Source organism: Rattus norvegicus, chromosome 2 (genome assembly GCF_021556685.1).
Source record: "Rattus norvegicus strain SHRSP/BbbUtx chromosome 2, alternate assembly SHRSP_T2T, whole genome shotgun sequence".
Lineage (NCBI taxonomy): Eukaryota > Metazoa > Chordata > Mammalia > Rodentia > Muridae > Rattus > Rattus norvegicus.
In genome coordinates, this window is record NC_141535.1 from 230103513 (window position 1) to 230123830 (window position 20318).

Genomic DNA, 20318 nt, shown 5'->3' on the forward strand with positions numbered 1-20318 from the left:
CCCCAGGCACCGTCACATCGCCAGTTCCACACTTCTCCACAGTGCAAGCCCCACTGCGTTCCTGCATCGTTCCCACATCTCCATCACACACTTGGTCGCCGTAGAGGTGCCCGCCGGCCTGTTTCCGCCTGCCAATGCAGTTGTTCTTTACGTGGGTTGCGCATTAGAATCCCACTTGTCTTTTAAAATGTCCCTTTGTCCTGGCTTCTGAGTCAGCAGAGTTGGCAGATGAGATCGACTCCTTTGTGTAGTTGTAGAGTTTTCCCAGTGACCGTGACCGAGTCAACGTCAAGTTTAGAACTGCCATTGCAGGGATCGTATGGTCCTGTGAGTTTAGAACTGCCATTGAAGGGATCGATGGTCCTGTGAGTTGCTTTCTCATGGCGATTTGTTTATCAGATGCACTTTTGGATCAGCTATCTCTTCAGCAGCGAGCTCAGGCTTGCCTTGGATGCCATTTACTTTTTACAATCTGAGAGGAAAGATCGAAAAGATCCTGATGCAGAAAAGTTTAGACCAGTGTGTAACATTCAGATGGTTAAAATACAGAAGGCTACCTTCGTCGTTTTGTTAAATGATGAGAAGTTCTTTCTTTCTTCATTTGACTTCAGTAATAAAACCACACCTGTCCTATCTTCCTGGAAGAAATTTCTGTGCATCCCAATGGACCAGGTTTTATACCACCTCCTGAGGATCCTAATTCTAACCCACGTACCTCTGCGAGCAGACCAGGTTCTGCATTCTGTCTTGTTCAGGGTCACGCAGAATAAACAAGAACAGGGGTGTCCAGCAGGACCCCCTGAGCTGTGTGAAAGTAACAGGCAGGAACCCCATCTAGTTCTCCCTGGAAAGGCTTCATCTGAGCCCTTTCCAAAGCTGCTTCTTAAGGGCTGTGCTTCTAACTAGCCTGCAATCAGGAGGTGTCCTTCCAACTAGCCTGACTGTAAGAGGTGTCCTTCCAACTAGCCTGACTGTAAGAGGTGTCCTTCCAACTAGCCTGACTGTAAGAGGTGTGCTTCCAACTAGCCTGACTGTAAGAGATGTGCTTCCAACTAGCCTGCATTTAGGAGATGTTGGAGCAGGTAATGTGACTTCTAGATATCATAAATGGTGTGTGGTACTTCTCATCCCTTCTTTCCTCACTTAAGTGTAGCTTTGGGGGAGGAGCCCAAATGCTGCACTTGCCTAGAGACAGTCATATGTCCACATGAACATGTAATGGTGAGGTCTGGATCCCCAAGAAGATACATCTGTGAATGGAACACATTTTTGTGAATTCCAAAGTAAGGAGAACAAAGGAGTTGGTTTAAGTAGTATGGGATCACACATAGTTATTCACCTCACTGTCTAGTACGAAACAAACCAGCACAGAGGTCTAGCTCCTGCTTCTTCCTAGAAGTGGTTTAATTGCAGACCCAAAGTCCTAATGTTTCCTGTTGCTATGTCTGTGTCATTCATTTGACTGGCATGCATCTGGCAGATAATAAAGCGCAGGAACTCTCTGAGAACCTGAGTGGCTTGTGAAAAGTTCCTATAGTTCCTCCCATTCCTCCCAGGTGGGCACATGCTCAGAGACACCTCTGAAAGAGCAGTGTCAGCTGGAGACTGCATCTTCACACACAGGACACTGTGAGGGACACGCTTGTTAAATATTTAATGTCTATGCATTATGTATCAACTAGTTGGTTAACTGATAAAAATGTGTAATTTCTTAGATAATCTTTCAAGTTGGAATTGTGAAGGAATAAAAAATTGAACATTCCATAATCTTTAAGACATATGAATCAGTGATTAAAAAAATAACCTCAAAAATGGAGCTGTGGAGATAACCGAGGAGTTAAGAGCACGCAGGAGAGATTACTCAGTGGTTAAGATCATATATTACTCTTGCAGAGAACCCAAGTTTAGTTTTCAGAACCCACGTCAGTCTGACAGCTCACAACTGCCCATAAGCCCAGCTTCAGGGGATCTGATACCTATGGCTTCTGGGGCGCACCTCCATGCACATTGACACCCCCTGGAGACATGCATACACAATTAAAAGTAATAAATCTTAATAGATTACAGCATAAAACGTTAGGAACCTGGTGATTTTATAGATGAACTTTACTGAACATTTAAAGAACATTTAAAGAATTAAAGTGCCTGTCATTTTAAAGCTCCAATAGAAAAATTTTAAAGGAAAGGAACAGTTTTACTTAATGAGCCCAGCCTTACCTTCCTGAAGAGGAAAAACTATTACAGAGAAATGCCTCTGATGGACATAGATGCAAAATTCTCAAGAAATACTTTTGCACTGAATTCAGCCACATCACATAAACTGTAGACTTACGTGCCATATTTTTGGGACCTTGTGATCTATGTGATCAGAATGCAAGGTTAAAAAACACCTCAAAATGCAGAGCACACAGTTTTACAAAATTCAATATTTATTTATGATTAAATAATCTTCACAAGTATGGAAGGAATCTACAAAACAATAAAGACCATATATTGAAGGCTCATTGGTAATAGTAAAGTTAAGAGTGGAAAATGCTGAAGACTTTCCTGCTAAAACGAGGAGCAAGGGAAGGGTTCAAACTCAATATAGTATTATTTAATATAATCACTAAAGGGTTAGCAGTAGCTACACTAAGCCATAAAAACAAAAGTGCCCCGACTAAGAAGAGAGATGAATTGTTTGAAGATTCTCTTATATGTAGAGAAGGTCAAGAACTTAAAAACAAACAAACAAACAAACAAACAAAAAACCAAGCTGTTTCATCCATCTTGTCTAATTGGGTGGCTGTATATGTATAAGTGCAGATCGACAGGAGCCAGATGTAGATTGCTCCTGAGAGACACAGCCAGAATACAGCAAATACAGAGGCGAATGCCAGCAGCAAACCACTGAACTGAGAATAGGACCCCCGTTGAAGGAATCAGAGAAAGAACTGGAAGAGCTTGAAGGTGCTTGAGACCCCATATGAACAACAATGCCAAGCAACCAGAGCTTCCAGGGACTGAGCCACTACCTAAAGACTATACATGGACTGACCCTGGACTCTGACCTCATAGGTAGCATTGAATATCCTAGTAAGATCACCAGTGGAAGGGGAAGCCCTGGGTCCTGCTAAGACTGAACCCCCAGTGAACGTGATTGCTGGGGGGGGGAGGGCGGTAATGGGGGGAGGATGGGGAGGGGAACACCCATATAGAAAGGGAGGGGGAGGGGTTGGGGGATGTTGGCCCGGAAACGAAGGGAATAACAATCGAAATGTAAATAAGAAATACTCAAGTTAATAAAAAAACAAAAAACAAAACACCAAGCTGTTAGAATCAGTGAAAGAGTCTGGTAAAGCTGCAGAACTCAACATGTATCACCCAGTGTATCTGGATAATAAAACATTTAATAAGGAAGCTGAAGGGAAGCTCCACTTCATGCCTTTAAAATAGCATTAAAGTATTTCGATAATAAATTTAGAATAAAGGGAATATTTCTAAACTGAAAATTACAAAGCATTGCTGAAGTATATTTAAAAAGCAAACAAATGGAACTGTGTCTCCTATTTACAAATAGAATAAATCAATATTGTTAAATTATGCCTGTATCATCCAAATCAATCTAGAGATGAAATGAAACTCTCAACAAAATTTATTGTGACTTTTCAAAGAAAAAAATAGATGATAATACTAAGGGGCAAAGACTCTCAGAACTTAGGGACTAGCTAAAACCTCTTGAGAACAAAGAACAAAGGTGAAGATATTATACCCCACAATTTTAAAGTATTCTACAAAGACACACTAAATAAAACGGTGTGCTAATATGATCAAAAGAGACATGTAGAAGACTGGGACAGTATAAATAGCAAATAATTGAATGCATGCATTTGTGACTGATTTGTAACAAAGTTTCCAGGAATATATTTGAAAAAGGAATCAACTGTTGGATGGATAAGTGTTGGGAAATGTGGGCCCCACATGCGGAATTCGACTGGATCCTCATTTGTAACACAAACAAAAGTCAGTCGGAATGAGTAAAGATTTCAACATGATGCCTAAAACCAAAACAATAATTCCACTAATAATGATAATTACTGTACTGAGAGAAAATTTAGGTCATACCTTTGGCATTGGCCTGGAATGTCATTTTGAGAAATTGCTGAAGTGTACAGACAGCAAATACAATACATACACAAGTAAGAATGAATAAAACAGTCAGCTTCTTCATAGCAAAGGTCACAGTTAACAGAGAGAAGACACAACCTGTGGAATGGGAGAAACTATTTACAAACTTCTCATCTGATTAAAGGAGTTATAGGAAGAACTTAAACATTTCAGTAGCAGAAGAGCAAGTAACTCTGTTAAAAGCAAAACTGACCCAGGATTTTAATAAGCACTTCTCAAAACAAGACATGCAAATACCTAACAGTTATTTTAAAAAGTACTCAAGCTCATTCATCGCCAAGGTTGTGGAAATAAAAGCCAAAGTGAGATATCACCTCACTCCCATTAAAGCTGGTATTATCAAAACGTTTTAAAATGATAGGTGGTGTTGGTGAGATGTATTTCCAGTACTGTTAATAGGGTAATGGTAATATAGTCATTGTAGAAAATCATATTAAAATTACTTACCAAAGGATCCAAAAATCTGTGAATTTATCCAAAATAAAATAAATAATACATTACATGAATGTTTGCATTCTCCCGTTCACTGTCATGTTAGTCACAGTATCTACAGTATATAGTTAGCCTATGAACTCATTGAAGGATAGATACAGACATATTGCTATTATGTGGAACAACATCGAAGAATCTGGAAAACATTGATAAATGCAATAAGTCTCTGTCATATAGAAACAGAATGGTGATCGCTTTTGTGGCTGGATCTAGATGTCAGTGAAAGGATACACATTTTCAATTAGACAGGAGTAATATATTTAAAAGTTCTTTCTTACAGCATGTCAAATAATGGTTGATAACACCAAATGTGTACATTAAAGTTGTTAAAGTAGATTAAATATCCTAACCTACACATAAAAATGATAGTATGTGCTATGATGCTCCTTAGTTTCATGGTTTTAATCATTTCATTATATAAACATTTATCAAAATATCACATTACGTGTGTTAAGTGTATAGAAGTTTAAATGTGTTGATTATACTTTAGTAAATCCAGTCAATCACAAGATCATGAACTCACAGCAGCTGTGGCCACCTGTGTGCATGTGTGTGTGTGTGTGTGTGTGTGTGTGTGTGTGTACACACACAAGGACATGAACATAGGATGAAGAGTAGTTGGAAAAAAAGGAGGTCAGCAGGGTGGGGGAGGGTAGGAGAAGATAATGCAGAGTGAGTGTGGTTACAGTAGATTGAATTCAGAAGAAATCATAGCCCCGTCCAAGCCTTTATTCCTTGTGATTTTATCTTGGGTTTCAAATAAAGTCAAAGTATGAATATGATCAACACTTATAAAGTGTGGCTAATGAAGAAATGCACAATTAATATGCACTTTCCATTGTAACATAAGCATGTTGATGAGAAGACAGGTGATTATATGAGCTACTGAAATGAAATATACAGGGGATGCTGTGGCCCACATCTCTATCCCCATCACTGGGGGTTCCAAGGCAGGTGGATCTCTGAGTTCAAGGCTAGTCTGGTCTATATAGTGGGCTCCAAGCCAGCCATGGATACATAGTGAGACCTTATCCCAAAATACCAAAAAGAAAAAATGAAATACGAGGCAAATATCAGTACAGACCATTATGATTTCATATCGTCTATTTCTATGGAATATTTTGTATTCTCTGTGGTTCGGACTAATCACCACCAGACCACATGAATATGCTCTTTAATGCTAAAACTCTCTTCTGATGATTTGAAAACAATAACTGTAAGCAGAAGTAACCTGCATCTGAGATTTGAGCGTTTTCCCAGCTCAAGGTCTCTCTCCGTCTTCAGAGAAAGAAACTTGTGACGTGCTAGTTAGATACTGTATAAACCACTTCCATATGTTGCAACAGAACATGAAGAAATAATTCGTAGGACTACTTCATAGTGGGACAGTCATGCAGTCAACTGTTGTCTTCCCAGTGGGAGCTTCCAACCTTCCACATTTTGCCATAAAATATTACAATTTATTATCTGCTGGGGAGCTGACAGTAGTCTTCATTGAGCCATCTCTCCATAATTTCTGGGCCATTTGTGCTTAATATGAATAGACATACTTGACAGCCACTAAGCTTTTGGTGCAATTTACAGGGATCTATGGTTATGAATTTAAATTATCAAATTTCACATAGGAGCTAGCACAAGGAAGCAATTTCAAATACAACTTAAATTATGCTATCCATCATTGAGGTGCCTATAGCTACACAGTGAAAGACTACAAACACTCTTATTCTTTATATCGAAATATAACTACTTTGTTACTGATTCTCACAAGGTACACCTGATTTCAATTTTCAAGACCCTTAAGAATAAGCCTTAAAACTTCCCCTAACTGGTGATGTCAACGGGTACTGACTACTCATCTAGGAGGCTGAAGGTACAAGATGCAAAGAAATACTATTATGAAGCTATAAACAAGGGTTCTTCCTTTTATTTTAAGTTTCAGATTCCATCTCACTCTATTATATTTTGCTATAAAAGAATTCTTAGGACTGGCTAATTTTTAAAGAAAAGACTTATTTTGGCTTCTAGTTCTAGAGATTGGTAAGCTCAAGACTGGGAAGCCACATCTGGTGGAGGCCTTGTACTTTTTTAGTTCATGGGAAAAATCACAAGGCAAGTGGCACATGTAGAAGAGAGGAAGTGGGCCAAACTCAGTGACAGCTAACCCTCTCATATGAAAAAAGGTCCTGTCCTGAAGGTTCCTCCTCATGACTTAAACATGGCCTACTACTCTGCTCCCCAAGATAACTATGCTGATGAATCAACATTCCTCCACATTGACCTTCTGGACACACTCAAACCAAAGCAAACACTTGTTTAAACAATCATAGGTAATTAAAGTAGCTTAGTAAATCACGACTTACCCAATTATCTTGACCTTACACATTCATATTCGTATTTGACCACCCAGGATCAGCGAATATTCTTATTTTGGTATTTTCATTACTTGATGACTTGATCTACAACTGTGAATTTACCTGTTCTATCTGCTGGTCCAGCTGAGTTAACTTTTCTAGAACTTTCTATATCTCGCCATTAGTCTACCTCCATATGCTTCCTATGGGAATAATGCATGGAAAAGTCTAGTCTGTCTCGCTCACTGGTTTGTGAAGAGGAATAAGTGTTGTGTGTCATAACAAGAATTGTGAAGGCAAGCACAGGCTGTGTATAGGATCAGGTAATGTTGGATGCGAATCAGTAGTCTTTTCATGGCACAGTCATCTAGCTAAACAATCATACTATCATATGATGCATATCATATCATAGTCTCACAGCTATCCGTGTCTGAAGATGCCAGATTTCACTGACCACCAGGGCGAGCATCATGATCTCACCATGGAAACCACTATAGTGAGGCATGGAAATACTACATCTCTTTTTGGATATTTTTAAATTTCAATTTTACCATGTTTATAAATATGTAAAGGAGTACACATGGACAGATGTTTGAATAGACTAAGACATCAAAGAAAAGAGTGTGGAACCTAGTGACCTATGGGGTTAATTTAATGTACACTTGTATTTTATGTCATATTTAAAGTTGTTAAAGTCGAATGAGTTACCAACACTTGTAGCTTGTGAGATTTCAGACACAAATCCATATTTTCTGCTTAAAATACAAAAGGAAACACAAACAAAATACCCCAAACTAACTCTTATAACAAGTTGGATTTAATTAAATGTTGCTCCTGTGATTTTCTTTTGATTTTCAAAAGAATGATTTTCTTTTGAGTCAATTTCCATTCAACACTTCTCTGCCTGCCTGGTCCAAGCTGGCATTGGACACAATTTTTGTGAGTATTTTGTGAGTACCAATTAACTATATATTGCTCCTTCAAGTCATTTAAGATTTACGATCCTTAACATCTTCATTTAGATGACTCAACTCTCTGTGTAATATTCAATATTAATGATAACATTTTCATATTGAAAGGGAAATTTAGGTTTGTTAAAAGCAGAAGAAATTAAGTGACTGTATGTGGGACTTTACATTTCATACTAATAACTGTTGACCTCCAAACATTTGCATAGTAACCAAGTTGCTAAAATAGGCATTATGAACCTTGATTGTTACTAGATACTTCATATAGACGTTGTAGCAATTGTACAAAAACTATAAAAATTATTTGTTTATTTTTTTTCTTGGTGAAAACGCAAGTAATTGTGGTTGAAGTGTGGATTCAGCCTGCTGTAACAGAGTTTTGGCTCAGTTGAGTTACAAATACCAGTCTTGACATGAATTGTTATTCAGCAAATGTGTTATGGAATCTTAATAGCTTTTCATGAGCATCACTGAATTTAATCCTGTTTTCTGTATGATACTGTATATTACAACTTTCTTCTCTGGAGGAGTAATATATGCCCAAGCTCAGTAACTTACATTTCCATTTTTCCTCTTTTGATTTGCTTGCCTAAATTTAAACCAGATAGCTACTTTGTTTCCTAGTGTGGCTACTAAACATATGGTTGGGTAACAAGGACATGACTTAGCCTACAAAGCGCTTCCTGTCTCTCATATTCTCACTTGGGTGACATACAGCCAAAGAGTGGCATTTGAGGCCAATGGCAATTATAGTGCTATTGTTGATTAATATGATACTTTTCAATTGCTCTAGGCTTTGCCTTACCATGTTTATTTGATTTCATTCTGTTTAAATCTGAATAGTTAAAAACCCCCAGAGAATCTTTGCTTTTTTTAATGAATCAAAGTTTACATTGTAATTATGCAAACAAATTTAATTGACAGATGCTCTCTGTGATCCAAATCCAAGTTACATGTTCTCTGTTCAATCCTTCATGAGGGTGAACTATGAGTGTTAATTATATCTGGAACATATATCAAAACCACATTTCATTTCAAGCGAAAGGGCTGTTTTCCTAATCTGTAAACATAATACCAGGAATCATATAAACAGGAAATGGTATTTTAGCCATTGTATCTTTTTTATTTAGGCAGCTTACCTGGAAAACATATGCACTTTTATGGTTTCAGGTATTATTGTCTATTCTTATTACTTCCACTCTGTGTTTACAACACTGATTCCCCATTGAGTTCCAACCCTGTAGAAATTAATGCATTATGACACCTCCATTTCGATGTCATATAGGAACTATGAAACTAACATTCAGAATGGAACTGGTCTTTCTCTGAACCTTGCTTTGCTTCTAGTTTCTCTGACTATTGCTTATGTTTCTCCGCCAGGATTTTCACACAGACATTCATATCTCAATTAAGGGAAGTTAGTGATTGCCGCCTATCACTGTGGGACTTTGGAAATAATCTATTTGCATTGTATCTTTCTTATCTGTGAATTGAAACTGAAATCTTGCTGGCTAAAAGCAGGTGATTAGTAAACATTAGTTGTCCATTTAGCTATTGGTTACAGAATACCCAATGGTCTCAGTGTAGTCACCTTAAAACAGCATCCATCACTAGTCATGATTGCAATAGAAAATAGGGCTCAGCCACTCAAGCCAAACAACACTGGTGGACTCTCTGGCCTACTGTAGACAAAGAATACAAATAACAGCAGCAATAAAGGCAGGGTAATATATTGATAATAGTAATAGTTATTTGTTAATGATTTTGAGAGGGCTCATTACATAGCTTACCTGGAACTCACTTTGTATGGAAGGCTAGTTTCACGATCCTGACTCCTGCCTCTTTCTCTCATCTTCTGTGGGTACAGGTATGTGTCACGTGTATCCGTCCTGCACGGTACTCAGGAGTCCTACCTGTCATCATGTTTGTTTTGCCTTTTATGGATCCTTGAGTGCAGTATTTAATCTTCCATCCGTGTTTATTGTTACCTTTGTTCATTACATCTTTGGTAGTATCTACGTTGGGTTTTTTTTTTTGTTTCTATTGTTCATTAAAATTTCAAGTCACTCTTCATATTTTTCCAAAATGTCAATTTTTGTGCTGAAATTTTCTCCCTGTTGCTTAGATTTTTTTTATTACTATTGCCAATTTTTGTATCCATTTTGTTGGATCCTTCAAACTTTGGCTCCCGACTTTCCTCTCCAGTGCCATTGAATGAATCTGCTTTTTTGCTTTCTATTTGAGACCACTGATGATTGTTACTATTTTACTAATTTTATTTATTGTTTGGAAATCTCACATCATATTCCCCCCCATCTCTCTCATCTCCCAGTCTCTCATACCTGCTGCCCCCTTCCCCTGTGATTCCTCTACTCTGTTACCCTCTCACCCCACAAAACCCAACAGATTCATTTCATTTGGTGCATGCTCACTGGAGCATGGTCAAATTTCTAGTGGCCAGACCCCCAACAAGGAGGATGAGTCTTAGTCAGAAACAAATAAAATGTCTTAGGAGTAACTCTAACCAAACAAGTGCAAGAGTGGTGTGGGAGTTTGGATGAAAATGGCCCCATCTCTCACAGAGAATGGTACTCTTAGAGGCTGGCTTTGTTGGACTAGGTAACAGCCCTGTTGAAGGAAGTGCATGGAGGCCTAGAGATATCATTGTGTGAAACTCTCAAGGTGATTGCTTTGGAGACACCAAAACGTTGGAGAAGCTACAGCCATGGGATGCCTGCCTAGAAAATCTGTTAACAGGAAGTAGAACCAGCCCAAAAGAAAGAAGTGTGTTGTAGTCTACAAAGCTGAAAAGAGTTGGAGACATCGGAGAAGGAGATAGAGAGTTCGGAGTTGGCTCTGCTGGCTTTCCACCTTGCTTGAGTCAGTATTTTCTCACCACACCCCTTTCCTCCCTTTGGAGCAGTTATATATATTCTGTGCTGTTGTGAGTTGGAAGTACACGAACTGTTAGTACATTTGGATTTTTATAAGAGATTGCAGTTAAAACATTGCCATGAGTCTCAGAAGAGATTTTGAACTTTAGACTTTTAAACAATGTTTATACTATTTTACACTGTGGACACACAAAACTGGCCAATGCATAGAGAATAAGAGAATGCAGAACGCTCAGACTTAAATGGTAAATGTATATTGTGCTCCTTCCTTCCAAGGCTCGGGGATCATTATGGAAGTGTGTGTGTGTGTGTGTGTGTGTGTGTGTGTGTGTGTGTGTGTGTGTGTGTGTGTGTGTGTGTGTGTTAAGTTCTTACTATAAGAGTCACGGATAATGGAAACTGTCTTAGTCAGGCTTTTTATTCCTACACAAACATCATGACCAAGAAGCGAATTGGGTTTATTCAGCTCACACTTCCACATTGCCATTCATCACCAAAGGAAGTCAGGACTGGAACTCAAACAGGTCAGAAAGCAGGAGCTGATGCAGAGGCCATGGGGGATGTTACTGGCTTGCTTTCCCTGGCTTGCTCAGTTTGCTCTCTTATAGAATCCAAGACTATCAATCCAGGGATGACACCACCTATAATGGACTGTGTCCTCCCCCCTTAATCACTAGTTGAGAAAATGCCTTACAGCTGTGTCTCATGGAGGCATTTCCTCAACTGAGTCTATTTTCTCTGTGATAACTTCAGCTTCTGTCAAAAGTACAGAAGCCTATGAGCTTTTCTTTAATTTTTTTTTACAAGTTGGAAGCTTTGCTGAGTGGGACCTTGCCCTGTGGTCACTTTCCTTTACTCTACTCCATGCAGGGACACCTCTGACACATGCCTGGTCTCAGCGGCTTTCCTTAGTCATGGAGGGAGATTCTATTATCCCTTTCTTTCATCCTTAATGCTAAAGCCAGAACTATGTAGCAGAAGCTGCCAAGTTTTGTTGCTTGTTGGGACTGGAACATGGTTCCCTCACTCAATTACATCTTCATCAGCTTTCTGTTTTCAGTTGTTTCCTTCACTGCCTAAGCTTGGTTATACTGAAAGTCTTCTTTAGACCAGGCTAGCCTTGAACTTAGAGATCCACCAGCCTCTACCCCCAGAGTGCTGGGATTAAAGGTGTATACCACCACACCATGCTCTAAGATCTTCCTTAATTCCTTTTCACAAACTGGAGTATTAGCTGTGTGATATTTGCTGATGAAAATCTATCATCCATTCGTCTGTCTGTCTGTCTGTCTGTCTCTCCCTCCCACTCTCTCCATCTATTGTCTATTGATTTCTCTTATCTAACAATAATAAGGAAGTTGGTCCTGTGATAAATAAATTAATTTTTGTTTGTTGAAAAGTATTCAAGTAAAAGTTAATTTTTTACATCAAGCATTTCTGTTTAAAATATAATATTTCCTGATGTCTATTTGTTTTGCTATTAATTATTGAAAGTTGGAGAAGACAGGGAGGTTTTTCTCCCTGCTGCTGTGTGCTGAACCTTATGTACATGGTAAGCAGGAATTTCACCACTAATCTGCACCACAAACCAGGCACATTTAAAGGGAAAAGGCTACATTTATACCCTGAAATGAAAGGATAGTTGAAAACGTTTTATTTCTTTCTTTTAATAGTTAGCCATAGGAACATTTTTTCACTTCATCAGCAGAGGGCAGCAAAGCTTCAGGAAGTGCGATTCAGGGCCAAATGATATTTTGACTAGGACATCTATTCTTTTCTTTTCTTTTCTTTTCTTTTCTTTTCTTTTCTTTTCTTTTCTTTTCTTTTCTTTTCTTTTCTTTTCCTTTCTCTTCTCTTCTCTTCTCTTCTCTTCTCTTCTTTTCTTTTCTTCTCTTCCCCCTCTCCCTCCCCCCTCCCCCCTCTTGTTTCTTTGTAGGTAGTTCCCTCCTCCCCTCTGCTTTTCTCTTAATGACAGACTATGGTGATAGCCTATAAGAATTGTCCAGTGTTTTCTTATGTGTTGTAGAAAGACAATCCTTTCTTAACTTATTTCTTTCTCTCTGTGACTTAGGGAGTACCAGGACCTGGAAAGTACAACATTAAAAGTCAATTTGACCACATAAAGTCCATGTCAACAATTGTGGATGCTTCATCTCTTCTTTTCTTTCCTGAAACAGAGGTAACGGTGCCCATACATTTTCATATCCATAGTGTGACAGACATGGTGGGAACACAGTAACAAATCCAAAGGCATTTAAGGAGATTATAAAATGCATAAAGGCATACAGAAAATTAGAAATGGGTATAGTAAGGGCAAAACACTGCAAAATTATGGGCACAGTTATGTGAAATAAGATTGAATATTAACAAAAATACACAGGTAAATATTTAAATTGGAAACACCTATTAAGTATTTTCTATTGATCAAATTTTTATATGTGAACATTCAGTTTGGATGATATGAATTACCTAATTTATTTTGAATCCTAAAGTGCAATTTGCTAATGCATGTATGGAGTATTAAGTGTAGTCCATGTAGAAATATGTAACATGTAGAGAGTGGTATGACAGTATTCTGTCACACTGCCATTGGGGGCACACATGCTCCTGCCCTAGGACCTTCACTAGTGATGTTGAAGTCAGATGTTTCTTCCACAGCCACCACTTCAGGTCATTCAAGGAGCATTCCAAGTAAGCACAAATGTCTTTAGGGTATTTGTATAGAAAGAAAACTAAGAGACTGGCCAACATATATAATGCAACAGCCTGCAGACAAGGTAGTTGTGAAAATTATCTACTTCTACTCTATGCAGGTCTGATTATTTTATTTAACTTGGGAAAGTTATTATAGACAACTACTTTGTTTTCAATATATTTAGGATCTCCTCCTTGGAGGCAGACAGATTAAATATATATTTTATAGATATAATTAAGATTATATTTTAATGAGCTAGATGTATTGAGGGACTAGGGAGACTCAAAATTAAATATTAGATTTTAGTCTTGAGCATCTTAACAGTGCTTAAGGCACTGCATCAGAGGTATGCATAAAGGACAGTGTGTGCGTGCGTGCCTTTGATTTTTAAAAATACAGGTTATAATTGGCACTTTTGAGTTTTTGTGACTTCCATTCATTTAGTATATAGGTCTAATTTATGTTATTTAAATTATATTTTATAAATGGGAAAGAAAAATAATTTTGTTCAAAAGGATGGTAGTGAAAGAAAGAATAATGACTGGAGACACAGAGGAGTTAAAGCAAAACTGATTGCCTCATAGAGGTAGTTTAGTTTAATTTGAAAAGATATATGAGTTATAGTGATAGAAAAGAAAAATCCAATTAAGAAGGTAGACTTAGGAGTAACAATTTTTGCTTTATAGGAGTAAATGCAGATATGTTTCTGGGAAATTTTAGATGAATTTCAGGAATGGTCTAGTATTTTACCAAAATGCAATGACTCTCCTCATCTTTTGATATATTACTTTACAAAACACAAGATTTTTATTGCAACTATGGCTCCAAGTTCTGGATACACTTTAGAATTATCCATGGGATTGTAAAAATTGACAAATCCAGGAGCTGACATGCCCTTTTCTGGTCTCTCAGAGGTCAGGTTAGTTGGCCATGACATTTACTTGCTTTCCTAAAATGCAGAAAGCATATTTGATACACTGCGATTTTGAATAAGAACAAGGGGTAAAGGAAACATACACATAATTGCTTGATTTTATACATACTCATAGAGCATAAACCAGAAAGCAATGTTGTTGGCTCTCTAGAAAGAATGGTAAGGAGTTGGGATGGGTTGTAGTGCACCTATATCAATTTTTACAAGACAATGGTGGTTTCCAGGACTTTTGCAAGTTGACTGATATTATGCTGGTAGTGTGAAATTAGTCATGCTGTAGGTGAATTCACATTATGGAAGTAAGAAAATAGTGCACATTGTGAACCACTACCCTCACCCCTCCACCACAGTGGATCACACAGGAATAGATAAAAAATGTGAGGCAGCAATGAATATTTCTTGAAAGCTTACAGAACACCAAATAGAGTGGACTAAAAAGGAAAATCCTCCTATCACATAATAATCAAAATACTAAATGTCTAGAACAAAGAAAATATATTAAAAGCCACAAGGGAAAATTGCCAAGTAACTTATAAGTGGAGACCTATTAGAATTACATGAGACTTCCAGTCTCCATCTGTGCCCAGAGCTAAGGCTATCCCATAGCCCTCTAGACCCAAAACCTGCCTGCAGAGAGCTGGTCTCCCAGGAGCGCTTTCACTCCTAAGATCACAGGCTCACAGGATCATAGGCCCATAGGAGGGACAAATTCCAGTCAGAGACAGTAAGACTAATTAATGTCAGAGGTAACCAAATGGCAAGAAGCAAGCACAAGAACATAAGCAACAGAAACCAAGACTACCTGGTATCATTAGAACCCACTTCTCCTACCATAGCAAATACTAGATATCCCAGCACATTGGAAAAGCAAGATTTGGATTTAAAATCACATCTTATGATGATGATAGAGGACTGTAAGAAGGACATAAATAACTTCCCTAAAGAAATACAGGAAAGCACAAGTAAACAAGTAGAAGCCTTTAAAAAGGAAACACAAAAATCCCTTAAAGAGCTATAGGAAAACACAACCAAACAGGTGAAGGAATTGAACAAAACCATCTAGGATCTGAAAATGGAGATAGAAACAATAAAGAAATAACAAAGGGAGACAAGCCTGGAGATAGAAAACCTAGGAAAGAGATCAGGAGTCATAGATGCAAGCCTCACCAACAGAGTACAAGAGATTGAAGAGAGAATATCAGGGGCAGAAGACACCATAGAAAACATCAACACAACTGTCAAAAGACAATGTAAAATGCTAAAGTCCCTAGCCCAAAACATCCAGGAAATAGAGGACACAATGAATAGATTGAACATAAGGAAAATAGGTATAGAAGAGAGAGAAGACTCTCAACTTAAAGGGCCAGTAACTATCTTCAAAAAATTATAGAAGAAAACTTCCCTAACCTAAAGAAAGAGATGCCCGTAAACATACAAGAAGCCTACAGAACTCGAATCAGATTGGACCAGAAAAGAAATTCCTCCCATCACATAATAGTCAAAACATCAAATACACAAAACAAGGAAAGAATATTAAAAGCAGTAAGGGAAAAATGTCAAGTAACATACAAAGGCAGACCTATCTGAATCACACCAGACTTCTTACCAGAGACTATGAAAGCCATAAGATTCTGGACAGATGTCATACAGATACTAAGAGAACACAAATGCCAGCCCAAGTTACTGTATCCAGCAAAACTCTGAATTAACATATATGGAGAAACCAAGATATCCCATGACAAAACCAGTTTTACACAATATCTTTCTCCAAATCCAGCCCTACAAAGGATAATAGATGGAAAACTCCAACACAAGGAGGGAAACTACATCCTAGAAAAAGCAAGAAAGTAATCTCCTTGGAATGAAACCAAAAGAAGACAGACACACAAACACAATTCCACCTCTAACAACAAAAATAACAGCAAACAACAATCTCTATTCCTTAATATATCTTAACATCAATAGACTCAATTACCCAATAAAAAGACATAGACTAACAGACTGGATATGTAAAGAGGACCCAGCATTTTGCTACAAATAGGAAACACACCTCAGAAACAAAGACAGACACTGCCTCAGAATGAAAGCCTGGAAAACAACTTTCTAAGCAAATGGTCCAAAGGAACAAGCTGGAGTAGCCTTTCTAATATTGAATAAAATCAACTTTCTACCAAAAGTTATCATAAAAGATAAGGTAGGACACTTCACAATCATCACAGGAAAAATCCACCAAGATGAACTCTCAATCCTAAATATCTATGCTCCAAATGCAAGGGCACCAATAGTCTTAAAAGAAACCTTACTAAAGTTCAAAGCACACATTGTACCTAACACAATAATAGTAGGAGATTTCAGCACCCCACTCTCATCAATGGACAGATCATGGAAACAGAAATTAAACAGAGACATAGAGAAACTAACACAAGTTTTGAACCAAATGTATTTAACAGATATTTATAGAACATTTCATCCTAAAACAAAAAGAATATACCTTCTTAGCACCTCATAGTACCTTCTCAAAAAGTGACCTTATAATCTGTCACAAAACAGGCCTCAACAGATACAAGAAGACAAGAAATAATGCAGTGCTTCCTATCAGATCACCATGGAATAAGGTTGGTCAGCAATAACAATAAAAATGACAGAAAGCCCACATATACATGAAAGTTGAACAGTGCTGTACTCAACGATAACTTGGTCAAGGAAGAAATAAAGAAAGAAATTAAAGACTTTTTAGAATCTAATGAAAATGAAGGCATAACATACCCAAACTTGGAGACACAATGAAAGCAGTGCTAAGAGGAAAACTCATAGCTCTGAGTGCCTCCAAAAAGAAATAGGAGAGAGCATACATCAAGCAGCTTGACAGCACACCTAAAAGATCTAGAATTAAAAGAAGCACATACTCTCAAGAGGAGTAGAAGGCAGGAAATATTCAAACTCAGAGCTGAAACCAACCAAGTAGAAACAAAAAGGACTATACAAAGAATCAAGAAAACCGGGAGTTGGTTCTTTGAGAAGTCAACAAGATAGATAAATCCTTAGCCAGACCAACAAGAGGCTCAGAGCATGTATACGAATTAACAAAATCAGAAATGAAAAGGGAGACATAACAACAGAATCAGAGGAAATTCAAAAAATCATCAGATCCTACTACATAAGCCAATATTCAACAAAACTGGAAAATCTGGAGGAAATGGACAATTTTCTAGACAAATACCAGGTACCAAAGTTAAATCAGAAACAGTAAACCATCTAAACAACCACATAACTCCTAAAGAAATAGAAACAGATATTAAAAGTCTCCCAACCAAAAAAAGCCCAGGTCCAGATGGGTTCAGTGAAGAATTCTATCAGACCTTCATAGAAGACCTCATATCAATACTGTCCAAACTATTCCACAAAATAGAAATAGATGGAGCACTACCCAATTCCTTCTACAAAGCCAGAATTATGCTCATACCTAAACCACACAAAGACCCAATAAAGAGAGAGAACTTCAGAATAATTTTCCTTATGAATATAGATGCAAAAATAGACAATAAAATTCTTGCAAACCAAATCCAGGAACTCATCAAAATAATCATCCATTATGATCAAGTAGGCTTCACCCCAGTATGAAGGGATGGTTCAATATATGAAAATCCATCAACTTAATCTACTATATAAGCAAACTCAAAGAAAAAACTCCACATGATCATTTTATTAGGTGCTGAAAAAGCATTTGACAAAAGTCAACACTCCTTCATGTTAAAAGTCCTGGAAAGTTCAGGAAACATAGTAAAAGCCATATACGGCAAACAAGTAGCTAACACTAAACTAAATGGAGAGAAACTTGAAGCAATCCCACCAAAATCAGAGACTAGACAAGGCTGCCCGCTCTCTCCCTACTTATTCAATATAGTACTGGAAGTTATAGCCAGAGCAATCAGACAATAAAAGGACGTCAAAGGAATCCAAATTGGAAAGGAAGAAGTCAAAATATCACTATTTGCAGATGATATGATAGTATACTCAAGTGATCTCAAAAGTTCTACCAGAGAACTACTTAACCTGATAAACAACTTAAAGAAAGTGACTGAATATAAAATTAACTCAAACAAATCAGTAGCCTTCCTTTACTGAAAACATAAACAGGCTGAGAAAGAAATTATGGAAATAACACCCTTCACAATAGTCCCAAATAACGTAAAATACCTCGGTGTGAGTCTAACCAAGCAACTGACAGATCTGTATGACAAGAACTTCAAGTCCTGAAGAACAAAATTGAAGATCTCAGAAAATGGAAAGACCTCCCATGCTCATGGATTGGCAGGATTAATATAGTAAAAAATGGCCATTTTGCCAAAAACAATCTACAGATTCAATGCAATCCCCATCAAAATTCCAACTCAATTCTTCATAGAGCTAGAAAAAGCAATTTGCCAATTCACGTGGAATAACAGAAAACCCAGAATATAGAAAGCTATTCTCAACAATAAAATAACTTCTGGGAGAAATCACCATCCCTGACCTCAAGCATTATTACAGAGCAATGGTGCATCTATACAATGGAGTACTACTCAGCTGTCAAAAACAATGACTTCATGAAATTCATTGGCAAATGGATCGAACTAGAAAATATCATCCTGGGTGAGGTAACCTAATCACAAAAAGACACACATGGTATGTACGCATTGATATGTGGATATTAGCCCAAAAGATCGAATTACCCAAGATACAATCCATAGACAACATGAAGTTCAAGAAGGATGACCAAAATTTGCATGCTTCCCTCCTTAAAAAAGGGAATGAAAATATTCATAGGAGGGGATATGGAGGCAAAATTTGGAGCAGAGAATGAAGTAAGCCATTCAGAGCCTGCCCCATATGGGTGTACAACCCATTTATATAGAGCCACCTAAACTAGATATGATTGACGAAGCTTAGAAGTGCATGATATAGGCTGATATAGTTATCTTCTGAGAGACACAGCCAGAGCATGTCAAATACAGAGGTGAATGCTAGCAGTAATCCATTGAACTAAGAGCAGGATCCACACTGGAGGAATTAGAGAAAGGATTAAAAGAGCTGAAGAGCTTGCAACACTGTAAGAACATCAATGCCAACTGACCAGAGCTCCCAGGAACTAAACCATTACCCAAAGACTATGCACGGACTGCCCTATGGCTCCAGCTGCATATGCAGCAGAGGATGGCCTTGTTGGGCACCAATGGAATGAGAATCCTTGGTCCTGCCAAGGCTGGAACCCCTAGTGTAGGGGAATGTCATCGGGTGCCAAAAGTGGGGGTGGTTGGGGATGGGAGCACCCTTATAGAAGAAGAGGAGGGAGATGGGATAGGGGGCTTATGTCCGGTAATCTGGGAGATGGAATAACATTTGAAATGTAAATAAAAATACATCCAATAAAAAAGAATTGTTATGATGAAGCCTGGGAATAAAAAGACATAGACTTACAGACTGGATATGTATACAAGACCCATCATTTTGCTGCATAGAGGAAACACAACTTAGTGACAAAACAGACATTACCTAAGAATAAAAACCTGGGAAATAACTTTCCAAGAAAATGGTCTCAAGAAGCAAGCTGGAGTAGTCATTCTAATATCCAATAAAATTGACTTTCAACCAACAGTTACCAAAAAAAATGTAAGGAAGGACATTTCATATTCATCAAAGGAAAAATCCACCAAAAGGAATCCTCGATTTTGAACATCTATGCTACAAATGCAAGGGCACCTAAACTTTACTAAAGCTCAAAGCATACAATGTACATCACACAATAATAGTGAGAGACTTCAACACCCCACTCTCATT

At 37.8% G+C, this 20318-nt stretch overlaps 1 protein-coding gene across 3 annotated transcripts in view; it reads left to right on the plus strand.

Moving 5' to 3' along the window:
- Nucleotides 1-20318, plus strand: part of Stpg2 (sperm-tail PG-rich repeat containing 2) — a 526121-nt gene that overhangs the window by 85523 nt on the left and 420280 nt on the right. For all 3 annotated transcript variants that reach the window (XM_087631242.1, XM_087631240.1, NM_001100993.1), the window contains 1 exon segment: nucleotides 12944-13051. In XM_087631242.1, coding sequence (XP_087487368.1) covers nucleotides 12944-13051 — 108 coding nt within the window.